We start from the raw sequence: 27,625 nt of genomic DNA on the forward strand, positions 1-27,625 counted from the left end.
AATTTGGGGCTTTACCTCGCCCCACCGACAACACAGACGCCGAAGGCCTTCACTTAACGACCGAGAGCAGCGGCGTTTTCTTAGAGCTGTCAGTGCTAACAGACAGGCAACACTGCGTGAAATAACCGCAGAAATCATCGTGGGGCGTGGGACGAACCTATTGGTTAGGGCAGTGCGGCGAAATTTGGCTCTAATGGGTTGTGGCAGTAGACGAGTGACGTGCGCGCCTTTGCTAACAGCAGGACATCGCTAGCGCGCCTCTACTCGGCTCGTGACCAAATCGGTTGAAGTGAACACATAGTGTGTTGTGGGGCGATCACTCTGTTGTATAAATAATTCAAAAGCCAAGATCGCTTAAACGCTGTTTTCCGGTTTCAACACACTAAAGGCGCCATCATCAGATCTGAATGTAGCTTAATATGCATAACCATCTGCCTCATATATCGGTATATCCAAATGATTTATGTATGTTAAGCTACATTCACATATGATGATGGTGTTGAAACCGGTCATCTAGTAAACAGTGTTTAAGCGATCTTGGCTTTTTTACAAATCGGTTGAACTCTAAGGGACTGGAAAACCGTGGCCTCGTCGGATAAGTCCAGATTTCAGTTGGCGAGAGCTGATGGTAGGGTTCCAGTGTGGCGCTGATTCCACGAAGCCATGGCCCAAAGTTGTCAACGAGACACAGTGCAAGACGTTGGTGGTTCCATAATGGTGTGGGCCGTATTCACATGGAACGGACTGGGTCCCCTGGTGAAACTGAACCGATCATTGACTAAAAATGGTTATGTTCAGCTACTTGGAGACCATTTGCAGTCAATCACGGACTTGCTCTTCCTAAACAACAGTTTCACGTCAAGGGCCACAGCTGTTTGCGATTGGTTTGTCGTTTGAAGAACATTCTGGGCAATTCGAGAGAATGATTTGGCCACCCAGGTCACCCGACATGAATTCCACCGAACATTTATGGGACATTCATGAGATATAATGATTTCAAAGAGATAGTATCGACATCAATTGATACCACATAAATTAATAAGTGGTGGTACCGATCCCCAATGATACACAAAACGGGTCAGATAGCTGTTGCAGAAGCACCCAAGAAAGTATGCCAAATTTAAAAGAACGCAAAATGCCCAAGATTGGCTAAGTTTTGCAGAAGTTCGAAATATAGCACGCACTTAAATGCAAGATGCTTTTAATAATTTCCACTACGAAAATCTGTCTAGAAATCTGGCAGAAAACCCGAAGAGATTCTGGTCATACATAAATTACACCAGTGGCAAGACACAATCAATACCTTCACTGCGCGATAAGAACGGTGAAGTCACTGATGACAGTGCCACTAAAGCAGAGTTATTAAACACGGTTTTCCGAAACTCCTTCACCAAAGAAGACGAAGTAAATATTCCTGTATTCCAATCAAGAACAACTGCAAAGATGAAGAACATAGAAGTACATATCCCGGGTGTGGCAAAGGAGTTAATAAAGGCAAGGCTTCCGGTCCAGACTGTATACCACTCAGGTTCCTTTCAGAGTATGCTGATACAATAGCTCCATATTTAGCAATTATCTACAACAGATCGCTCATAGAAAGTTACGTACCTGAAGACCGGATAATTGCTCAAGTCACACCAATACCCAAAAAGGGAAATAGGAGTAATCCGCTGAATTAGAGGCAATTATCGCTGACGTCGATTTGCAGTAGGGTTTTGTGAACATATACTGTGTTCGGACATTATGAAGTATCTTGAAGAAAACAATTTATTGACACACAGTCAGCATGGATTCAGAAAATATCGTTCTTGCGAAACACAACTAGCTCTTTATACTCATGAAGTAATGAGCGCTTTCGGCAGGGAATGTCAAATTGATTCCATTTCCAGAAGGCTATCGACACCACTCCTGGCAAGTGTCTCCTAACCAAACTGCGTGCCTACCAAATATCTCCTCTGCTGTGCGACTGGATTCGTGATTCCTTGTCAGAAAGATCACAGTTCGTAGTAATAGACGGAAAGTCATCGAGGAAAGCAGAAGTAATATCCGGCGTTCCCCAAGGAAGTATTATAGGCCCTGTAGTGTTCCTGATCTATATTAACGATATAGGAGACAATCTGAGTAGCCGTCTTAGATTGTTTACAGATGCTGATGTCATTTACTGTCTTGTAAAGTCATCAGATGAGCAAAACGAAATGCAAAATGATTTAGATAAGATATCTGTATGGTGCGAAAAGTGGCAACTGGTCCTGAATAAAGAATAGTGTGAAGTCATTCACATGAGTAGTAAAAGAAATCAGCTAAATTTCGATTACGCGATAAGTCACACAAATCTGAAGGCTGTAAATTCAACTAAATACTTAGGGATTACAATTACAAATGACATAAACCGGAACGATCACATAGAAAATGTTGTGAGTAGAGCAAACCAAATAGTGCGATTCATTGGCAGAACACTTAGAAGGTGCAACAGGTCTACTAAAGAGACTGCTTACACTGCACATGTCCGCCCTATTCTGGAGTATTGCTGTGCGGTGTGGGATCCGCATAAGGAGGGACTGACGGATGACATCGAAAAACTACAAAGAAGGGCAGTTCGTTTTGTATTATCGCGAAGTAGGGGAGACAGTGCCACAGACATGATACATGAATTGTAGTGGCAATCATTAAAACAAAGGCGAACTTCGTTGTGACGGAATCTTCTTATGAAATTTCAATCAACAGTTTTCTCATCCGATTGCGAAAACATTCTATTGGCACCCACCTACATAGGGAGAAATGATCAACACGATAAAATAAGAGAAATCAGGGCTCGCACAGAAAAATTTAAGTGTTCGTTTTTCCCGCGTGCCGTTCGAGAGTGGAACGGTAGAGAGACAGCTTGAAGGTGGTTCACTGAGCCTTCTGTCAGGCACTTTATTGTGAGTAGCAGAGTAATCACGTAGATGTGAGTGTAGGTGTAGAAGCATAGTCATCAGGAGGTCATTTCGCGGACAACATCCTGCACCGACAACACTTTCGCACTTACGGACGGCCACAGAAGCAACGTGACTCAACATTTGTGCAGGGCGGCTTCCAGCGACTTTCTGAGTCCATGCCACGTCGAGACGCTGCACTACACCGGGCAAAACGATGGCCGACACGATTTTCGGAGGTATCCCGTGACTTTAGTGAAACTATAGAAAGCACCTCATGTTTGTAAGCTGTAGCACGTAAAAGGTGTATCGCTCTGAAACTGGATTGTAGTCCTTCGTGCAAGTGAAAATTAACTGCAAATTTTTATCCTCGTTAAGGAGCTCGGGTGAATCTTCTTGAAGAACGCAGCAGTCTTAAGAGGAATACGACGTCACTTAATCAGCAGATCACTTTACCTTCAGCGGAATGGCTTACTTGGTGGCTGAGTGGTGTGAGACTATTTATTTATTTATTTATTTAACAGTACAAAGTAACCCACCGCCTTGAAATATAACGTGGGTCGTATGCTTCTCAATCTAATAGCAAAGACTTCTCATTGTTACAGTCTTATTTGTACACAGTTGTTAATGCTTTTTTTAAATAATATAAAGAACATAATATATAAAGATTTCTCTGAGGTAACAGCGAATTGAATGCTTAAAAATTGTTAAAATGGTTCCATATGATTTGTTACTACATAGTTGATGAGAACATAATTTATACAATGCAAATGTCAAAGAAAAATAAAAAAAAATGTAACACAATGACCGTGGTTAAGAATAATTTCTAAAATATAGAGGGAAGTGATACGCTGGATTTAGATGAGTAATACAGTCTAAGTAGCATGCTGGTTAGTAATGGCCTATTTCTATGTATGTACAACCTCGAGCTATCCTCATCTGAAATGGTTTGCGCTAATGTACAGGGTGGCGCACGAAATGTGCTACCATTTTGTTTTCGAACATAAACTTTATTGTCAATACAATCTGAAAGGAACATATATTGCAATGAAGAGCCGTCCATGGAGATTTGTTCTAACTCAGCACATGCTCAATATGTCCACCATTTCGTCTCCTAACTTCCTTCAAACGAACACTGAAGTTAGTTGTTACCCTACGGCACATGTCTTCCGTAATTTCACTGCAAGCTTGAAGAATAAGTCTTCTGAGCTCCATTAAATCACGTGGACGTTTCGGGAAAATTTTTTCCTTTAGGTACCTCCAAAGAAAAAAGTCACATGGATTGAGATCTGTACTATTGGGGAGCCAATTTTGTCCGTCATTGAAGCGACCTGGAAACCTGAGTGAAATGATCCGCATGTCGAAATGCTCGTGTAAAGACTCCAACACAGTGTTTGCAGTGTGTGGCCTTGCTCCATCTTGCATGAACCACTGCGTGTTGAAGGGCAAAGCAGTAGCAAGAAGCTGTGGAATGAAGCTATTGCGAAGCATGCTCAAATAACGCTCGCTGTTCGCAGTTTCTTCAAAGAAAAAGGATCCAATAAGTCCGTGACTGGAAATTGCTGCCCACACTGTAATCCTTGGAGCATAATGTTGTTGTTCATGAAGCACTTGCGGGTTTTCATTGGCCCAAAGGCGTACATTTTGTTTGTTAACCACACCGTCTAAATGAAAATGCGCCTCGTCTGAAAACCAAACGTTGTTGAGAGTTTCTTCCCTATCCTCCGCCCACTGAGCAAACACTAGTCTCTGCTGCTTGTGTTCTTCAGTGAGCTTCTGTGCACAGGTCATCTTGTATGGATACATATGGAGGTCACTTTTAAGAATGTGTTGAACGGAGCGTCTGGATATTCCCAGTTGCACTGCTGCCTTTCTACATGATTTCCCGGGCCTTCTCTGTACAGCAACTCGTATCGCTTCAATATTCTCCAGAGAACAAATAGGCTTAGGCCGAGGTCGCTTCGCTTCCAATACTGCTCCTTCCTGTACAAATTTATCGTACAATATGTGGATGGTCTTCTTGCAAGGGACCCATCGTGTGTTAAAGTATTGTCGAAAACGCCTCTGAGTCACAACAAGGCTTTTCGTTTCATGAAAAAGTAACACAATTGCTGTGTCGTCAGTCTTCCATTGTCAGCCATTGCTGCTTACTAGTCTCCTAGCGGCAGTATCGTGAATTACACGTCATTTCGATCTCATTTGTTTTTCCAAGCTCTGCTGGTACTGCTGTAGAGATCCCAGCGGGATATCTAATGTCCGTCGTAAATTGTGAAAGAAACAATTGGTAACACATTTCGTGCGCCACCCTGTATGTTTACACAGATTATTCAGATTAAATTCTGATTGAGCACTTCATACATGGAATACATGAATTTTATCTTCACGTGAGAAATACACTTATGTTTGTAACTTGTTACTTGAAATAGAATATAGTTCATTGCTACTTGAATGCATTATTTCTTAAATAACTTCACACATTTCCGATATATGAAATTCATTGATTATAGCTTTCAACAGAGAAGAGAATATACTTCTGTCTGCACACAATAAGACGAGCAATACATTACTGCTTGTGTGCAGTATACAGGGCTATTACAAATGATTGAAGCGATTTCATAAATTCACTGTAGCTCCATTCATTGACATATGGTCACGACACACTACAGATACGTAGAAAAACTCATAAAGTTTTGTCCGGCTGAAGCCGCACTTCAGGTTTCTGCCACCAGAGCGCTCGAGAGCGCAGTGAGACAAAATGGCGACAGGAGCCGAGAAAGCGTATGTCGTGCTTGAAATGCACTCACATCAGTCAGTCACAACAGTGCAACGACACTTCAGGACGAAGTTCAACAAAGATCCACCAACTGCTAACTCCATTCGGCGATGGTATGCGCAGTTTAAAGCTTCTGGATGCCTCTGTAAGGGGAAATCAACGGGTCGGCCTGCAGTGAGCGAAGAAACGGTTGAACGCGTGCGGGCAAGTTTCACGCGTAGCCCGCGGAAGTCGACGAATAAAGCGAGCAGGGAGCTAAACGTACCACAGCCGACGGTTTGGAAAATCTTACGGAAAAGGCTAAAGCAGAAGCCTTACCGTTTACAATTGCTACAGGCCCTGACACCCGATGACAAAGTCAAACGCTTTGAATTTTCAGCGCGGTTGCAACAGCTCATGGAAGAGGATGCGTTCAGTGTGAAACTTGTTTTCAGTGATGAAGCAACATTTTTTCTTAATGGTGAAGTGAACAGACACAATGTGCGAATCTGGGCGGTAGAGAATCCTCACGCATTCGTGCAGCAAATTCGCAATTCACCAAAAGTTAACGTGGTTTGTGCAATCTCACGGTTTAAAGTTTACGGCCCCTTTTTCTTCTGCGAAAAAAACGTTACAGGACACGTGTATCTGGACATGCTGGAAAACTGGCTCATGCCGCAACTGGAGACTGACAGCGCCGACTTCATCTTTCAACAGGATGGTGCTCCACCGCACTTCCATCATGATGTTCGGCATTTCTTAAACAGGAGATTGGAAAACCGATGGATCGGTCGTGGTGGAGATCATGATCAGCAATTCATGTCATGGCCTCCACGCTCTCCCGACTTAACCGCATGCGATTTCTTTCTGTGGGGTTATGTGAAAGATTCAGTGTTTAAACCTCCTCTACCAAGAAACGTGCCAGAACTGCGAGCTCGCATCAACGATGCTTTCGAACTCATTGATGGGGACATGCTGCGCCGAGTGTGGGAGGAACCTGATTATCGGCTTGATGTCTGCCGAATCACTAAAGGGGCGCATATCGAACATTTGTGAATGCCTAAAAAAACTTTTTGAGTTTTTGTATGTGTGTGCGAAGCATTGTGAAAATATCTCAAATAATAAAGTTATTGTAGAGCTGTGAAATCGCTTCAATCATTTGTAATAACCCTGTACTTTAAACACTATGCACGATGCCACTCGGGAGGAGGAGCCTTGGAACAAAAGTTGTTCGAGCCTTCTCCTCCCAAGCGACATTACCTTATTGCTACAGTCTTAGTATGTGGTGCCGGTGTTTGTTTGTTTTATGACTGTTGTGTTGTTTGTGACTGTGTTGTGGCATGCAGTGTTATACATTGTTGCTTTTGGTTTAAAATCGTTCAAATGGCTCTGAGCACTATGGGACTTAACTTCTAAGGTCATCAGTCCGCAAGAACGTAGAACTACTTAAACCTAACCACCCTAAGGACATCACACACATCCTCGCCCGAGGCAGGATTCGAACCTACGACCGTAGCGGGCGCGCGGTTCCAGACTACGGCGCCTAGAACCGCTCGGCCACCCCGGCCGGCTTGGTTTTGGTCCCTTACATGTCGATCCCTTCTGAGTCATGTTCACTCAGTGTTCCTTCCTCGGTTTCGGAATCTGTGGCCGTGTTCGTGTCCTCCCATGTGGTTTGTTGTGTTGTTTGTGCTTGTCTACGCCTCCTTCCATATGGGTTTTGGCGCTTGTATTCTTCGTGCAGAGTGTTCGATAGAATATCGGCTACACTATTTATTGTGTTCCAGCCATCGGGATTACGTATTATTCTGGCGATGTCATTGTCATTTTGTATAGGTCTCACTTGTGCTAGCGTGTTGCACAGCAGTGTGACATGTCCTGGTGTCCCAGTTTCTCCGCATACGCTCGCTTCATCGTTAGTTAGTCCCATACGGTTTAAATGTACCGTGGCTTGTCAGGAAATGGATCATCTCTCGGCTTGGGTCGACATACTGCAGTTGTAGCCTTTCGTTTACATCCGCCATTGTTTCATCTGTGTTCTGTTCATCTACATCTACATCTACATGACTACTCTGCAATTCACATTTAAGTGCTTGGCAGAGGGTTCATCGAACCACAATCATACTATCTCTCTACCATCCCAGTCCCGAACAGCGGGCGAACACCTAGACCTTTCTGTTCGAGCTCTGATTTCTCTTATTTTATTTTCATGATCATTCCTACCTATGTAGGTTGGGCTCAACAAAATATTTTCGCATTCGGAAGAGAAAGTTGGTGACTGAAATTTCGTAAATAGATCTCGCCGCAACGAAAAACGTCTTTGCTTTAATGACTTCCATTCCATCTCGCGTATTTTATCTGCCACACTCTCTCCCCTATTACGTGATAATACAAAACGAGCTGCCCTTTTTTGCACCCTTTCGATGTCCTCCCTCAATCCCACCTGGTAAGGATCCCACACACCGCGCAGCAATATTCTAACAGAGGACGAACGAGTATAGTGTAAGCTGTCTCTTTAGTGGACTTGTTGCATCTTGTGTCCTGCCAATGAAACGCAACCTTTGGCTCGCCTTCCCCACAATATTATCTATGTGGTCTTTCCAACTGAAGTTGTTCGTAATTTTATACCCAGGTACTTAGTTGAATTGACAGCCTTGAGAATTGTACTATTTATCGAGTAATCGAATTCCAACGGATTTCTTTTGGAACTCATGTGGATCACCTCACACTTTTCGTTATTTAGCGTCAACTGCCACCTGCCACACCACACAGCAATCTTTTCTAAATCGCTTTGCAACTGATACTGGTCTTCGGATGTCCTTACTAGACGGTAAATTACAGCATCATCTGCGAACAACCTAAGAGAACTGCTCAGTTTGTCACCCAGGTCATTTATATAGATCAGGAACAGCAGAGGTCCCAGGACGCTTCCCTGGGGAACACCTGATATCACTTTGGTTTTACTCGATGATTTGCCGTCTATTACTACGAACTGCTACCTTCTTCACAGGAAATCACGAATCCAGTCGCACAACTGAGACGATACCCCATAGGCCCGCAGCTTGATTAGAAGTCGCTTGTGAGGACCGGTGTCAAAAGCTTTCCGAAAATACAGAAATACGGAATCAACCTGAGATCCCCTGTCGATAGCGGCCATTACTTCGTGCGAATAGAGAGCCTAGCTGCGTTGCACAAGAACGGTGTTTTCTGAAACCATGCTGATTACGTATCAATAGATCGTTCCCTTCGAGGTGATTCATAATGTTTGAATACAGTATATGCTCCAAAACCCTACTGAAAACCGACGTCAATGATACAGGTCTGTAGTTTGATGGATTACTCCTACTACCCTTCTTAAACACTGGTGCGACCTGTGCAATTTTCCAATCTGTAGGTACAGATAATGTTGGTTCCCGTAATTTCGGTGACTTTATCGAGCCTGTCCCTGTTAAGCCAGTAACGTGCAGCTCTGTAACGCATCGTGAGCCTGTGGCCGGTACTCACCATGGAGAACTTGGCGTCCCGCGTGCTGAGGGCCGACACGGCGAAGGTGGTGACGGCGGATGCGGCGAGCGCGAGGTACGTGTTGACGACGGCGCGCACCTGCTCGTCGCCGGAGGACAGGGCGCCGTTGAAGCTCGGCCAGAAGCACCACAGGAAGATGGTAGCTGTCCGACAAGTTGAACGTCTCACCCGCTGAGCCACGCTACGCAGCACACAGTCACATCCTGAGACCTCATTAGAAAAAGGGCGACCGACTGTGAGACGGCAGTCAATAAGCTAAAGTGTACCCTCTCTTCTGCACCTACATCTGTACTCCTTAATACAGCTTACAGTGTGTGGCGGGGGGTACTTCCAGTACCAATATCTGTCACTTTCCTCTCCTTGTTACAGTCGTGAATGGCGTGTGGTGTAACGTAGCAAATAATTACGAGTTTCTCAGAAATGGTTCAAATGGCTCTGAGCACTATGGGACTTATCTTCTGAGGTCATCAGTCCCTTAGAACTTAGAACTACTTAAACCTAACTAACCTAAGGACATCACACACATCCATGCCCGAGGCAGGATTCGAACCTGCGACCGTAGCGGTCGCGCGGCTCCAGACTGTAGCGCCTAGAACCGCTCGGCCACCCCGGCCGGCACGAGTTTGTCATCTTGCACTGGTTCTCATCTCATTCCGGCTGGACTATATCACTGTCACGGTGAGCCAGAGATTAAGAAATCAGATATTGGGATGCAAGGCGAAGTCAAGGAGCAGATGGAGAATCAGATTAAAACACAGTAATCACGTACAGTAGACTGAAGTTCAAGAGGTGAAGCTCGCTTCTGGGCTGAGCGAGCAGTGTACCTGACTAACGCTGCGTGTAATACGTTAACATACTGTCGTGTACATAGTTCCGCGTAGTCAGAGCGTACACAACTTTCCCAATAGAGCGCGCCCCGCTAAGCACAACAGCGCAGGTGCAGCGCACGTCCGTCTCCGCAATACGAGATGGCGCTCCCTTAGAGACGGACCAAATTCTGCTTCCGCCGATCAGCGTATTAATATGTCACGCAGCCAATGTGATTGCTGCTAACGTAGAACCTCTTCTCCTCGGGGATCACACTCGCGCAGTGATACCTGAACGCTCGAGGTATTGTAACGAGTGTACAGACCTCCGATTAGTCAGTCTACTTTAGTCTGTATTAGTCTGTAGTCAAGTTTCAGTCTGCGCCTAATAAGATTATCATATTCCTGTACATAGCCATGAAGATAAATGTATAGACACTTCGTCAAGGATCAGAGACATGCGAGACCAAAGGACCTTTAGATTGTCAATTGTAAATAGCATCCAGAATCAAGTTAAGTATGGTTTACGATTGTTGTTATTTTAATAAATGTGTGTGAAAATTAATCAAGTTCTGTTTAAAGTTGGTCACCGTCAATCTGCTACTCTAAGCGTGCAAGTGGCATTTCTATCGTCTGACCTAACGACAGAAGATAAACACTCCACGATAAGACCACGAGACATATTGCTGACACTCGCCTACTTCGTTAGAGCGACAAGTCAAATAATCTGATGGTGTGTGTACCGAAGGTCTTACAGTACGCACACCACACATACTCTCTGTGAATCTGATATTAATCGATCTTTATCATACCTAGTATACCAAATTTTGTTTACATAGAGCAATACTGTTAAAATTTCAAATCAATAACTTCAGTACCCTCGCAGATATAAATTTTTACCTGAAACACATAATAACCGTGCTGGCATTGTCAAACTGATTTAGGCACTGTAATACAAATGGTTCAAATGGCTCTAAGCACTGTGGGACTTAACATCTGAGGTCATCAGTCCTCTAGACTTAGAACTATTTAAACCTAACTAACCTAATGACATCACACACATCCCGGCCCGAGGCAGGATTCGAACCTGCGACCGTAGCAGCTGTGCGGTTCCTGACTGAAGCGCCTAAAACCGCTCGGCCACAGCGGACGGCGAACTGTAATGCATTCACCTACAGTTCAATGGAAACTACTACCAAGAGTATAGGTTTACATAATCTAATTTTCTGGAATATTCCTTAGTTTCATTAACACAGATTTCTAACGAATTAAAAATACACTGCAAAATTATTATTTCATCGTGTTTTGATGGTGTGAGCGTTTTGGAGAGACAGAGAGAGTGAAAATGTGATATTTTATTAAAACTATGTAAATGTTCGCGTGAGAAAATTATTGTGCAATAGAGCAATTTATTTTGTGGAAGGGAATCTTATTTTGTTTTCATAACATTTTATTTCGTTTTGGAATTACGAGAGTTCTAGTCTGAAGTACTTGAGGTAATTTGACTGGCTGACAATAGAAATACCGCGAGTATAGAACTGCTCGAGATAGGCTGATTGGGTGCTTAACATACTGGCCAATACGAATTCAGCATTTCAAGCGCGTCTGATTACGGCTTTGTGCCTCAGCTCTATGAATCGAGATAGTCGCTGGGGGGCCGTCACACACCGCGTTGATCAAATTTGTACGAAAATCAGAAATTTGCGCATTTCATTGGTTCTCGTGTCATTGCGACTACAGTATTATTTTGTAAAATTTTGAGCCTTCTCGGTGGTTTATGTGAGGGAAGAGATGTGTACATTTCACGTCGTCCACAATCTCCGCGTGGCGTGTGTTGTTCAGATAAAGAGACATAATGGCATGTACTTTTTTCCAAGAAGTCTGCAGAACAACTGAAGGTGTTAACCCGGAAGTAGTTGTAAGTCAAATGGTTCAGATGGCTCTGAGCACTATGGGACTCAACTGCTGAGGTCATTAGTCCCCTAGAACTTAGAACTAGTTAAACCTAACTAACCTAAGGACATCACAAACATCCATGCCCGAGGCAGGATTCGAACCTGCGACCGTAGCGGTCTTGCGGTTCCAGACTGCAGCGGCTTTAACCGCACGGCCACTTCGGCCGGCAGTTGTAAGTCAGTTTTAAAGACAATAAACCAACTTAAAGGAAATTGTAGCGATTTTTTCAAACGAGTCGCGCAAGAATCCCAAAAGCTCGATAGTTTAGCAAACTTTCAGTTTCTGGCCACGGACTGTGGCCTTTGCGTGGTAGGTATTTAGTCTAATTTTCCTCAGCGCAGTTTTTGTCGGCTAAACCAGTATTACCATCGCAGAGTGAAAGGGCAGACAATCTGAAACCTATCCAGGTAGGTGGATAGAATGTTTGGAAGTATAGTTAGAGCCCAGACCACTCCGCCGCACTGGGAAGAATGGCTGTCGGTAAGCCTCCGTACTGCCTCTATCTTCATCGTAAGAATGAGCCTGATGCAAACATTACAGGATGGCTTCTTCCGTCTGGAGTACAGTCAAGTACGATTATATGGATACGTTTGATGCTGTGCGTTACGCGCACGTTGAAAATACGGTACAACAGCTTCATCGGTGCATTTAACTTGGACAGCACTGGCGAGCTAGCCGCTCCAACTAACCTGCAGTATTGTCAACAATTGCAGTTAAGGCGTCAAAAGAGAAGAGCAGAGAACATAGATGCGAAAATAATTTAAATTCTAAACAGAATGAAATAATATTACGCGAAATTCCAGATATAGTGAATAAAACAGATTGATAAATACGATATACTGAGTGATATTTTGGTTTATTTGCACCATAATGTAAAGAGAGAAAAGTTTTCGTGTAGGTTGCTACGGGTAGACCTTGCGCCTGCACTGCCTGCAACCCGCATTACACTCCAATCACGCAGGCAGCCTGCTTCTTTGCAGAAGATATTCGGGGTCCGCCTCGGCACACCCGAGAACCAGACGGCGACCAAAGCTCCAGCAGAGGTAGCTGGTGCCAAGGACCTCTTTCTTACGCCAGCCACGTGACGGGAAACCAGACTAAATGTATCCAGTATCCTAGGGCTGTACTTAAAAGGTGGTGCGCCGGCCCTGGAAGGCGAGTTACAGCTGGTCGAACTTCCTGGGTCAGGCGCCGAATGCTTGTCGCATTTCCACAGTCAGGAACTCACTCCAGGACCACTGCTGCGGTGCTATCCTCGTCTGTAGATCTGTAGATCCTGCAACGTAGTTTATCTACAGAAGTCGCGGCCCCGAAAGCAAGACTTATTCTTGAATGCGTAATATACAGGGTGGTCCATTGATAGTGATCGGCCCAAATATCTCACGAAATAAGCGTCAAACGAAAAAACTACGAAGAACGAAACTCGTCTAGCTTGAAGGGGGAAACCAGATGGCGTTATGGTTGGCCCGCTAGATGGCGCTGCCATAGATCAAACGGATATCTACTGCGTTTTTTTTAAATAGGAGCCCCCATATTTATTACATATTCGTGCAGTACGTAAAGAAATATGAATGTTTTAGTTGGACCACTTTTTTCGCTTTCTGATAGGTGGAGCTATAATAAGTACGTGGTATCACGTAACATTCCGCCAGTGCAGTCGGTATTTGCTTCGTGATACATTACCCGTGTTAAAATGGACCTGTTGTTGATAATTCTTCTGTGTTATATTGCCGTGGTCCATGGAATTCTTCTATTCCTAACGTTTCGTCGCCCAATACTACGTTGGACATCCTCAGAGGTATGGCTGGTCCTGCTGAGTCCTGCCGACTGACGAGTCGAGCTTTTTTTTTTTTTCTTTATTGATTTTCAAATCCCCCCGAAGGGGGCAGGCTGGCAGCAGCTTACTACGCTGCTCTACAGCCTACAGACTTTTGTTTAAAAAAAGAAGAAGAAAGAAACAAGGAAAAACAGGCGATAAAATGGTGATTTAAAGTGTAAAATGGCGTAAAAATGCGGAAAGTTAAAACAGAAAGCAAAAGGGGTTGGCAATGTTGATAAATTACACAGGAATCAGACAAGTAACATAGTAGACACACAATTAAAAAACATGGCGACAGTCTGGTTTCTGTTCGCAAGAGATAAAAAAAAGCACACCCAGCGACAGTATGATGGCTGTTCGCTACACTTCCCAAAAGACACAACACGGAGCACGCACTGGAAAAACACACTGTAAAACACTGCACGAAAAAGGCGGCACAAAGATGGCACTCCCGATCCAAGGCAGATGGGGGGTCGAGTCGGGCGTCAGAGAGCGGCCTAAATACCGAGGAAAATCGGCGTGATCCAGCTTGCACATAGTAGCAGAGAGAAAACTAGTCAAACATAAAATGTAACTATCGATAATAGTCCGTCATAGATAAAAACCACTTATCGATTCTGTAACGCCACTGTCCATATCTCGCTTAATTTCAAGGCCTCTTCTTTTTTATTAAAATTATCTTCATGTTTATAAATTGCAATAGCCTTCCTATACAGTCGAGGATAATAGTTCGTGGTAGCACTTAAAATTGTAGTTTCAGAAAACTTAACTACATGGTCATCTGACAGAAGTGCATGTTCCGCAACGGCCGATTTATCTTTTTCCCAGTCGGCAAAGACTTTTATGCTCCTTTACCCTCTTATTCACACGAAAAGAAGTGTTTCGTTCTTTTTAGTTTTTTCGTTTGACGCTTATTTCATGAGATATTTGGCCCGGTTACGATCAATGGACAACCCTGTATATGTGATTTCCTGTTGTTCGGCCTCGCCGGGCATAGGGCATTCTTCTTTGAAACTTAGACTCTAACTCCTACCAGATTGTGTTACCATATTTGTGAATTTCTATCGCATTTTCTCATTCTCCTGAACTTTGAACCGACTTACAAGGGGAGATCACGAGGTTGGGATCACGAGTTTACTTCAAACTGTGTACACCTTTAGCAGGCCATTAAAGCGACATAATGCGAAAGCAGTAAGACCACTGCTCTGGCAATTCTGAGAAAATCGCAAGAGAAATTTTACGCAACTATTTTGTAATTCATCTATCTGTGCGAAAGTGGTAGCTACATGAAGTCATTGTGGTCAATAGGTTGCCGGCACGGTAGCTTGGCGTGTTCGATCAGAGTGTTAGTTGCCCTCTGTAATAAAAAAAAAAAAACGAGTTAATGGACCGACGATGAACTTTAACAAGCTTCATGGGACGTCCACCCAGAACAAAATGAGATCAACAGAAAAAATAGTGATTAGCATTTTCGCGTTACAAGAGCGTCTTCAACAAGGCAACGATTCGAATCCTGATAACATATATTTTTGAATGAATGTTATTGATCACCGGTCACAGACTGAACACTGCACATTAGCCACATTGCGCCGATCATGATTGGAAGCACAGCGCTCTCTACTGAACTACATGTTTCCCTTTCAGTTACACTACATAGGTGGCTCTGCGTAGTGAGGTTTCCTGTGGTCATTAAAATATTCAGATAGATGTTTCCGATCTAAAAGACAGATGTTACCTCGTGAGGATATATCTAGCAAGCCAAAACGCTGCTATTTTCAAAGACTTCGTATTACAATCTTATTTTTTGGTGCCATCAGCTTATTTTGGCTCTTGTTAATTACATACGATGATAAACAGACCGATTAATCCACCATTACAACAATCCGCAATATAGGAGGTTTGGAGACGCCCAGATACGTAGCAGAACAATATTAGTTCCACCGCAACATAGGCAACCAAACCTATGATAAAGGCAGCAGATTGTTATGTATTATGTTTTATAGCGGCACAAAATTAAAAAGACAGATGTATAGGAAATACATCAATCAAATTTCTCACTGCACGTAACCTAAAAGAAAAATCCACTAAAAGAAAACCAAACAATCAGTGGACACACATAAAATTAATTTTAATGACTGAGAAAAATTCTATGTACGTCAAATAGGCAGAAATACCGAGAAAATACCAGGAAAAGTGACACAAACCCATCCACAGTCTTCAAATACATGTAAACAGAAAGCCACAATGTAACCCAGATCAAAAATAAGAAATAAATTCTATGTATCACACCAAACTTCAGCAAAAACAAAAATCTACATATATACACATGAATATCCAGACAAAATTCTTAACGAACAAACCTATCTGAAGCATAAAAATTATATTGACATTATACAACATCATAAAGGATAAAGCAAATTTACAGTCAAAGACAACACCAGCGAACATTAGCAGAGAATTTACTACTACGACACGTTGCTCCATAGATGAAAAATTCAACTGTATGACCATCTTTAGTTTAGCTGTCATTTGAAACTCTAAAACTTACAAAAAAAATTAAATAGCTCTTAAAAAATATAGTTCAGCAGAAAAATCCACTGTTGAGACATTAGATATCTGGTACTTCGCTTGCGCTGCCTCTCCTATACGCAGCAGCCCAGGGTATTACACACTAAAAGCGTTAACGATGTGTTAGAGAAGTAAATACCACGATATATACAAAATTGTTATTTTTACAAGTAGACACACAAATACACCCTTACAACTCCATTTGTTTGCAGATAGCTTGACAACTGCCATAGAGCCGAAATATGGTTATAGGTTACAGCAAGACTATTCCACTCATTTCAACTGTAAGCCCTTTATAATACGACATGAAACTATTTAATAAAAAAAAAAATAAATAAAACACCAGCTCCATACCGCATTCCAGTCCATAACACTGCAGGTCCAGAAAAATTCAAAATGTAGGCACAAATTACACTACTGGCCATTAAAATTGCTACACCAAGAAGAAATGCAGATGATAAACGGGTATTCATTGGACAGATATACTATACTAAAACTGACATGTGATTACATTTTCACGCAATTTGGGTGCATAGATCCTGAGAAATCAACACCCAGAAAAAACCGCCTCTGGCCGCAATAACGGCCTTGATACGCCTGGACATTGAGTCAAACACAGCTTGGATGGCGTGTACAGGTACAGCTGCCCATGCAGCTTCAACATGATACCACATTTCATCAAGAGTAGTGACGGGCGTATTGTGACGAGCCAGTTGCTCGGCCACCATTGACCAGACGTTTTCAATTGGTGAGAGATCTGGAGAATGTGCTGGCCAAGCAGCAGTCGAACATTCTCTGTATCCAGAAAGGCCTGTACAGGACCTGCAACATGCAGTAGTGCATTATCCTCCTGAAATGTAGGATTTCGCAGGGATCGAATGAAGGGTAGAGCCACGGGTCGTAACACATCTGAAACGTCCACTGTTCAAAGTGCCGTCAATGCGAACAAGAGGTGACCGAGACGTGTAACCAATGGCACCCCATACCATCACGCCGAGTGATACGCCAGTATGGCAATGACGAATACACTCTTCCAATGTGCGTTCATCGCGATGTCGCCAAACACGGATGCCACCATCATGATGCTGTAAACAGAACCTGGATTCATCCGCAAAAAATTCATGCATCCAGGTTCGTCGTTGAGTACACCATCGCGGTCGCTCCTGTCTGTTATGCAGCGTCAAGCGTAACCGGAGCCACGGTCTCCGAGCTGATAGTCCTTGCTGCTGCAAACGTCGTCGAACTGTTCGTGCAGATGGTTGTTGTCTTGCAAACATCGTCGAACAGTTCGTGCAGATGGTTGTTGTCTTGCAAACGTCGCCATGTGTTGACTTAGGGATCGAGACGTGGCTGCACGATCTTTTACAGCCATGCGGATAAGATGCCTGTCATCTCGACTGGCCACTGGGATTCAGCACGGCGTTCCGTATTAGCCTCGTGAATCGACCGATTCCATATTCTGCTAACAGTCAATCTCGACCAACGCGAGCAGCAGTGTCGCGATTCGATAAACCGCAATCGCGATAGGCTACAATCCGACCTTTATCAAAGTCGGAAACGTGATGGTACGCATTTCTCCTCCTTACATGAGTCATCACAACAACGTTTCACCAGGCAACGCCGGTCAACTGCTGTTTGTGTATGAGAAATCTGTTGGAAAGTCTCCTCGTGTCAGCACGTTGTAGGTGTCGCCACCGGCGCCAACCTTGTGTGAATGCTCTGAAAAGCTAATCATTTGCATATCACAGCTTCCTCTTCCTGTCGGTTACATTTCCCGTCTGTAGCACGTCGTCTTCGTGGTGTAGGAATGTTTATGGCCAGTAGTGTATGTCGCGGTTGGGGTGTAATTCTTTTAGAGCTTTATTTGCCGTACCACAGGCTGCACTCACCGACCATGGCGAAGAGGTCCGAGTTGTAGGAAGCGCCTTCCAGCTCGGCGCCGTTCTTGCGCAGCGCCCTGCCGTGTCCCAGGACGAGGCTGGCGGCCAGCCCGAAGTACGCGCCGAACACGTGCACGTACATGGAGCCTCCAGCGTCCACTGCCTGCAACAAGTGGCGGCGCATCGTTACCTCGTGCCGTGCCCGCTGTTCTCCCAAGTACCGGCACTCTAACGGTAACTCCTCAACGCCTCGCGACTAACAACATAAGACAACAGACAAAAAACTTAATTCGGAAATGCAGGTGTCCATTATCGGTTTCTGCCTCCCGGATTGGAAAATGACACTCAAAACATTGGATCATTCACAGACTGACCACCATTGCCAATACTGATATCATATTTTGAAGCAGTACATACACTATGTGGTCAAAAGTATCCGAACAGCCCCAAAACATACGTTTTTCAGTTTCCATTAATTTACGTCTATGGCCACAAACTGTTTGATAACAGATTACCGGTTTCGGTCTTTAATGACCATCATCAGATCTGCAGAAAATTGGGAAAACATAAATACACTCGCAAACTGTATACAGCTTAAGAACAATACACAGGCCATAATGAAAAGTAGTACTGACAAAATTTACATTTGTGCGCTTTAAATATGAAGAGGCATACCTGTTTCATAAAAACAAAGTCCTAATGTGCTGCAGCCATAGTGGCATCGTCAAATGTTAAATGCGTAATCAGCACCAGCATCGTCACATACATACAGATAACATCACACGCACGAGTCATGTTGTCGGTAGTACTACTGTTTAAAACAAGCTGCCGTACAGTAGTCACAAGATGTTTGTGTCGTAAATTCACCAGATGTCGCTAATGTCGGCATACACTAGTTTTCAATAATTAATTGAAATAGCGAATATAAAAGGGGGATACAATAGTTAAAGTCTGTAATAAACTTATAAAGTATAAAAGGTGTTACAGTAATAAAAAGCAATAAAAAGAAAAACACGACAAAAGTAATATTGTTAAAAAGAGGAAGAGTTAAAAAACAGTGGTTGACATGTGCCAATATTGTAGATAATGACATAAATATTAAACACCGTTGATAGTGTACCGGGTAATATTAAACAACCAAAATAATTTTTAACACTGAAATAGAAGGAGATGGCGCCATTAACTACCTTGATCTCACTATTAAGAAAGTTAATAACAAACATAAGTTTTCGATTTTTAGGAAACCAACTTCTACAGACAGTAACATCAATGCAAGTTCATGCCATCCTCCCCGAAACAAAAAAGGTTTCTTCACTTCCATGGTTCGCCGGCTCCTCCGTCTACCTTTGGACGAAAACGAAATACGTTAAGAACTTATTGAAGACTTCAACTATTGTATCCCCCTTTATTTTCGCTGTTTCAATTAATTATTGAAAATTAGTGTATGCCGACATTAGCGACATCTGGTGAACTTACAACACAAACATCTTGTGGCTACTTTACGGCAGCTTGTTTTAAACAGTAGTACTACTGACAACATGACTCGTGCATGTGATGTTATCTGACGATGCTGGTGCTGATGCCACTATGGCTGCAGTACATTAGGACTTTGTCTTTATGAAACAGGTATGCCTCTTCATATTTAAAGCGCACAAAGCAAGTACTACTTTTCACTATTATCTATGTATTGTTCTTAAGCTGTATACAGTTTGCGAGTGTATTTATGTTTTTGCCATTTTCTATAGATCTGATGATGGTCATTAAAGACCGAAACCGGTAATCTGTTATCAAACAGTTTGTGACCATAGACGTAAACTAAAGGAAACTTATTACATATACGGGTCACTGTTTTCTCGCGACGATGTTGCAGCTTGTGATACGTTTTTCATATTAGGTGCAATTTGCTTCCATCTACTGACAGGTACTCCATATCAGCGACATCAGCAGTCATTAGAAATCGTGAGAGAGAAGAATGGGGCGCTCCACGTAACTCACGGACTTCGAACGTGATTGGGTTTCACTTCTGTCGTACGTGTGTATGCGAGATTTCCACACCCCTAAATATCCCTGGGTCACTGTTTCCGATGTGATAGTGAAGTGGAAACGTGAAGCGACACGTACGGCACAAAAGAGGGCACGCCGACCTCGTCTGTTGACTGACAGAGACCGCCGACAGTTAGAGGGTCGTAATGTGTAATAGGCAGACATCTGTCCAGACCATCAAATAGGAATTCCATACTGCATCAGGATCCACTGCAAATACTATGACAGTTAGGGGGGAGGTGAGAAAACTTGGATTTCATGGTCGAGCGGCTGCTCATAAGCCACACATCACGCCGGTAAATGCCAAACGACGCCTCACTTGGCGTAAGGAACGTAAACATTGGTCGATTGAACAGTGGATAAACGTTGTATGGAGTGACAAGTCCCGGTACACAGTGTGGCATTCCGATGGCAGTGTGTGGGTATGGCGAATGCCAGGTGAACGTCATAGTTCCAACAGCAAAATTCGGAGGCAGCAGTGTTAAGCTCTGGTCGCGTTTTCCATGGAGGGGGCTTGCACCCCTTGTTGTTTTGTGTCGAACTATCACAGCACATGCTTTGAGCACCTTCTTGCTTCCCACTGTTGAAGAGCAATTCGGGGCTGGCGATTTCACCTTTCAGCACGATCGAGCACCTGTTCCTAATGCACGGCCTGTGGCGGACTGGTTACACGACAATAACATTCCTGAAAGTAATGGACTTGCGCACAGAGTTCAGACCTGGATCCTATAGAACGTGTTTGGGATGTTTTGGAACACTGACTTCGTCCCAGACCTCACCGACCGACAGCGATACCACTCCTCAGTGGAGCACTCCGTGAAGAATGGGCTGCCATCCCCCAAGAAACCTTCCCCCAGCTGATTGAACATGTGCCTGAGAGAGTGGAAGCTGTCATCGAGGCTAAGGGTGGGGCAACATCATATTGAATTTCAGCATAACTAGTGGAGGGCGCCACGAACTTTTAAGTCACTTTCAGCCAGGTATCCGGATACTTTTGATCACATAGTGTATAGAGGGTGAATCACTCAAAACTTGCAGCGCAGCGCAGTCACGGTCTCGTATTGTTGGCAAATAAATACACTGAAGTGCCAAACAATCTGGTATAGGCATGCATATTCAAATACAGATATATGTAAACAGGGAGAACATGGCGCTGCGGTCAGCAACGCCTATATAAGACAGAAAGTGTCTGGCGCACTTGTGAGATCGGTTACTGCTGCTACAATGGCAGGTTATCAAGATTGAAGGGCGTTTTAACGTGGTGTTATAGTCGGCGGACGAGCGATCGGACACAGAATCTCGGAGGCAAGCGATCAAGTGGCGATTATCCGTATGACCATTACAAGAGTGTACTGTGAACATCAGCAACCCGATAAAAATCAAAACACCGACATCACTGCGGCCGGGAAAGTATCCTGCAACAACGGGACCAACGACGACTGAAGAGAATCGTTCGACGTGACAGAAGTGCAACCCTTAAGCAAATTGCTGCAGATTTCCATTCTGGGCCATCAACAACTGTCAGCGTGCCACCCTCAAAGAAACATAATCGATACGGACTTTCGGAGCCGAAGACCCACCGGTTATCATTTCGAACAGCTTCTGTAAATGGACGTTCATACTGCATTTGTGACCTTCGTTGACCTTCAGAGACCTTACTGTTACACATCATTGGATTTGTCTCGATAGCCGCTATCAGAAAATGAGGACCAAACTGTAGCACGACATTAAAAAAAACCAAGTTGACCATATCTCTGACGCTACTGCATCTAGCAAAAAGAACCAATTTAATATTATTAACACCGTTGTCCCATGCAACATTCACCCCACAAACTTTTCAGCTACTGTCATACACTACTGGCCATTAAAATTGCTACACCAAGAAGAAATGCAGATGATAAACAGGTATTCATAGCACAAATATACTAGAACAGATATGTGATTACATTTTCACGCAGTTTGGGTGCATAGATCCTGGGAAATCAGTACCCAGAACAACCACCTCTGGCCGTAATAACGGCCTTTATACGTCTGGGCATTGAGTCGAAGAGACCTTGGATGGCGTGTACAGGTACAGCTGCCCATGCACCTTCAACACGATACCACAGTTCATCAAGAGTAGTGACTGGCGCATTGTGACGAGCCAGTTCCTCGGCAACCATTGTCCAGTCAATTCAATTGGTGCGAGATCTGGAGAATGTGCTGGTCTGAGCAGCAGTCGAACATTTTCCATATCCACAAAGGCCCGTACAGGACCTGGAACATGCGGTCGTGCAGTATCCTGCTGTAATGTAGGGTTTCGCAGGGATCGAATGAAGGGTAGAGCCACTGGTCGTAACACATCTGAAATGTGACGTCCACTGTTCAAAGTGCCGTCAATGCGAACAAGAGGTGACAGACGTGTAACCAATGGCACCCCATACCATCACGCCGGGTGATACGCCAGTATGGCGATGACGAATACACACTTCCAATGTGCGTTCACCGCGATGTTGCCAAACACGGATGCGACCATCATGATGCTGCAAACAGAACCTGGGTTCATCCGAAAAAAAGACGTTTTGCCATTCGTGCAGCCAGGTTCGTCGTCGAGTACATCATCGCAGGCGCTCCTGTTTGTGATGCAGCGTCAAGGGCAACCGCAGCCGTGGTCTCCGAGCTGATAGTCCACGCTGCTGCAAACGCCGTCAAACTGTTCGTGCAGATGGTTGTTGTCTTGCAAACGTCCCCATCTGTTGACTCAGGCACGATCCGTTACAGCCATGCGGATAAGATGCCTGTCATCTCGACTGCTGGTGATACGAGGCCGTTGGGATCCAGCACGGCGTTCCGTGTTACCCTCCTGAACCCACCGATTCCATATTCTGCTAACAGTCATTGGATCCCGACGAACGCGAGCAGCAATGTAGCGATACGATAAACCTCAATCGCGATAGGCTACAATCCGACCTTTACCAAAACCGGAAACGTGATGGTACGCATTTCTCCTCCTTACATGAGTCATCACAACAACGTTTCACCAGGCAACGCCGGTCAACTGCTGTCTGTGTATGAGAAATCGGTTGGAAACTCTCCTCGTGTCAGCACGTTGTAGGTGCCGCCAACGGCGCCAACCTTGTGTGAATGCTCTGAAAAGCTAATAACTTGCATATCACAGTATCTTCTTCCTGTCGGTTACATTTCGCGTCTGTAGCACGTCGTGTTCGTGGTGTAGCAATTTTAATGGCCAGTAGTGTACTTTCGGAGTTATTCTAGGTGGATATAACTAGTGACTCACACTGTATATGAATTTCCATTACTGTCACAACATTAGGTAATTGGGCTTTTATGGATCTTTTTACCGATCGTGTGATCTGTGCTCACTTCTTGGGTCTCATGCGACCCACGGGCTGCCGGTTGGATACCACTAGCATAGAAGTTTACTATGAAACGAGAGCGTGCGTTACAAATAGTCAGGCGATATATTATTTCCTTCCACATTCATCTCGCGATATCACTACGACTCAGAAATTAAAAAAAAAAAAGAAAAAAAGAAATGAGCAGACACGGGTACTTAATTGAATCGTCCTTCGCACTCGTTATTCGTGAATGAAACAAGAGAGTGGAACCAAGGAATATGGTACCATAAGTATCCTTCCCCGCACGTCATATGTTGTCATGGGGAGTATAGATGCTAGTGTTGCAAAGAAAATTATAGACGTCAGGAGTTTCTTGCTGTGGTTTCCAGTCCGAAACTTGGCCTGATGCAGCCCTCTGCGCCGTTCTATCCCGTTCAAGCCTTTGCATCTCTGTGTGACTGCTGCAACCTACATTCTAAAGTTAAAATCTTCTGCGTTGTTAGGCCGCGTCACATTTCCTGCAGAAGATCCCAGCAAAGGGGCCGAATCATCGATTATTTTAGAGGAAATATGACGTGGCCAAACAACCCAGAAGATTTTAACTTCAGTGACAACGGCCACGAAAGCCTGCAGACTTACACAAACTACATCCTGTTGAACGTCCCTATGGTAGTCAAGCACTCTAGAATTTTTACACTCTACATTTCTCTCCATCACCAAAGTAGCGATTCTTTGGTGGCGAAAGACGTGTCCATTCTTTTAGTTAGGTAGATGCATATATTTCTTTTTTCCCCTACTCACTAGTTATCTGATCTAGCCACCTGTTTATCTGCTCTGCTTTCTAGCATCACACTTCAGAGACTTCTATTTTCATCTCGTCTGAGCAGTTTATCGTCCACGTTTCAGTTCTGTGCAATACCTAAATTCGATACCAACAATTTTTTGTTTGTTTTTAAAAACGCTTTTCTTGTTGTTGCCAGTCTGTATTTCATGTCCTTTCTACTTCGCCCAAATAGCAGATATCTTCCAGTCATTATTCCCTCGACATTGCCTCATTTAACTCTGCTACGACCTATCACCTTGTTTTACTTTTGGTGATGTTCACCGTATAACCTTCGTTCAAGTCACCACCCATTCTGTTCAATTGCTCTTCCGAGACCTTTGCCGTCTATTATAAATTACAGTGTTATCGACAAATTATGTTATTTTAACGTTAAAAAATTAGTATTATGGACACTACAAAAAGTATATACACTCCTGGAAATTGAAATAAGAACACCGTGAATTCATTGTCCCAGGAAGGGGAAACTTTATTGACACATTCCTGGGGTCAGATACATCACATGATCACACTGACAGAACCACAGGCACATAGACACAGGCAACAGAGCATGCACAATGTCGGCACTAGTACAGTGTATATCCACCTTTCGCAGCAATGCAGGCTGCTATTCTCCCATGGCGACGATCGTAGAGATGCTGGATGTAGTCCTGTGGAACGGCTTGCCATGCCATTTCCACCTGGCGCCTCAGTTGGACCAGCGTTCGTGCTGGACGTGCAGACCGCGTGAGACGACGCTTCATCCAGTCCCAAACATGCTCAATGGGGGACAGATCCGGAGATCTTGCTGGCCAGGGTAGTTGACTTACACCTTCTAGAGCACGTGGGTGGCACGGGATACATGCGGACGTGCATTGTCCTGTTGGAACAGCAAGTTCCCTTGCCGGTCTAGGAATGGTAGAACGATGGGTTCGATGACGGTTTGGATGTACCGTGCACTATTCAGTGTCCCCTCGACGATCACCAATGGTGTACGGCCAGTGTAGGAGATCGCTCCCCACACCATGATGCCGGGTGTTGGCCCTGTGTGCCTCGGTCGTATGCAGTCCTGATTGTGGCGCTCACGTGCACGGCGCCAAACACGCATACGACCATCATTGGCACCAAGGCAGAAGCGACTCTCATCGCTGAAGACGACACGTCTCCATTCGTCCCTCCATTCACGCCTGTCGCGACACCACTGGAGGCGGGCTGCACGATGTTGGGGCGTGAGCGGAAGACGGCCTAACGGTGTGCGGGACCGTAGCCCAGCTTCATGGAGACGGTTGCGAATGGTCATCGCCGATACCCCAGGAGCAACAGTGTCCCTAATTTGCTGGGAAGTGGCGGTGCGGTCCCCTGCGGCACTGCGTAGGATCCTACGGTCTTGGCGTGCATCCGTGCGTCGCTGCGGTCCGGTCCCAGGTCGATGGGCACGTGCACCTTCCGCCGACCACTGGCGACAACATCGATGTACTGTGGAGACCTCACGCCCCACGTGTTGAGCAATTCGGTGGTACGTCCACCCGGCCTCCCGCATGCCCACTATACGCCCTCGCTCAAAGTCCGTCAACTGCACATACGGTTCACGTCCACGCTGTCGCGGCATGCTACCAGTGTTAAAGACTGCGATGGAGCTCCGTATGCCACGGCAAACTGGCTGACACTGACGGCGGCGGTGCACAAATGCTGCGCAGCTAGCGCCATTCGACGGCCAACACCGCGGTTCCTGGTGTGTCCGCTGTGCCGTGCGTGTGATCATTGCTTGTACAGCCCTCTCGCAGTGTCCAGAGCAAGTATGGTGGGTCTGACACACCGGTGTCAATGTGTTCTTTTTTCCATTTCCAGGAGTGTATATATAGTCATAGGTTTTGTGGAGACTGATTTGTTTAATGACGCGCTTGGGTATAATCATCATCAGATAATCTCAAAAAGTAGCAAAATCTCAAATAGCACAGTGGAAATAGGTCGATAGTTGAAAAAGTTATTACATAAATATTTCACAAGCTGGCACAAAAGTACGTACGAAATATGAACTAAACCTACACGCGAATAACATGGAGTCATGTAAGTTAGACACATGTCAAGATGCCATTGGCTAGTTAAAGCGACCTGTATATGTGGTAACCTGTATATGGGGTAACAATTGTGTGGCGTAATCAATACAGACTTACTTACAAGTTACAGATAAAAGGTAGGCATAGCCACGTATGACTTTAACAAGAGAGAGGCCAGATTTTTTTCAAAAAACAAACGGAAAACAATATCATTAACGTAACAAATAGTTTATAACCGAATCAGGGTAAGGGGTGAGAGCAATAGAGAGAACCAGGCAGGAACAGAGCGGTGGAGAACCATCAGCAGAAGATTAATTTATTAGCCAATATTTGAATAAAAACGCGTAACAAAATTAGAAATGTGGCAACATGTATTTACTGCTTTTAGATAACCTCTTCCCCCTCCACCTTCCCCCCCTCCCCCCCTCCCCCCCCCCCACCCTCACCCGGGCAGTCTTCACTTTCCAACCAGGATTTTAGCCGTAATAAGCTCTGTTACACCTACTGTATGTAAGGTCCTACAAAGCCATGTTATCAAATTTCCAATTTTATAAGGTATTTTTATTCAATGGTTGCCTTATTGCTCTCCCCCTACTCCCATTTGCTTATAAAATACTTGTTACGTTAATGACTTTCTTTTGTCATTTTTTTCTTTTTCTTTTTGAAAAAACGTATCATTCATTACCCTATATAGCTATGCCTTCCAATTTTCTATTATCTGCAACTTATTTGTACGACTTACACCACAGAACTGATGCCACCTAGTGGCCAGTTTATTAATTTATGCGGTACAGGTGTTATTTTGGCATATGTCTAAATTACGTGACCCCATGTTAATCGCACGTAGGTCCTGATCACATTTCCTGACAACGATAGCTCAGATACACATGCCGACATCACAAGATGAAAATGAAGGAACAGTGGAAGTATATGAGAATATTGAAAGGGAGATACAGTAGATAAAGGGAGGTGCATATCTAATAGTCAGAGGACTGGAATGAATTTGTAGGGGAAGTAGAAGAAAAGGTTTCAGGATAATATGAGTTTGGGACAAGGAATGAGAGAGCGGAAAGTAAACTGGAAATTTGTGCTAAATTGTATGGGACCAAACTACTGAGGATATTGGTCCCTAGGCTTACACACTAC

At 44.3% G+C, this 27,625-nt stretch overlaps 1 protein-coding gene across 2 annotated transcripts in view; it reads right to left on the bottom strand.

The window, feature by feature from the left end:
• LOC124551105 (ammonium transporter Rh type B) overlaps positions 1-27,625 on the bottom strand; it is a 221,678-nt gene that overhangs the window by 58,955 nt on the left and 135,098 nt on the right. For both annotated transcript variants that reach the window (XM_047126042.1, XM_047126040.1), the window contains exons 5-6: positions 18,231-18,384; positions 9,172-9,335 (exon numbers count right to left, since the gene is read on the bottom strand). In XM_047126042.1, the coding sequence (XP_046981998.1) occupies positions 9,172-9,335; positions 18,231-18,384 (318 nt within the window). The remainder of the gene's footprint in view (positions 1-9,171; positions 9,336-18,230; positions 18,385-27,625) is intronic.

This window comes from Schistocerca americana, chromosome 9 (assembly GCF_021461395.2).
Source record: "Schistocerca americana isolate TAMUIC-IGC-003095 chromosome 9, iqSchAmer2.1, whole genome shotgun sequence".
NCBI classification, from domain to species: Eukaryota; Metazoa; Arthropoda; class Insecta; order Orthoptera; family Acrididae; genus Schistocerca; species Schistocerca americana.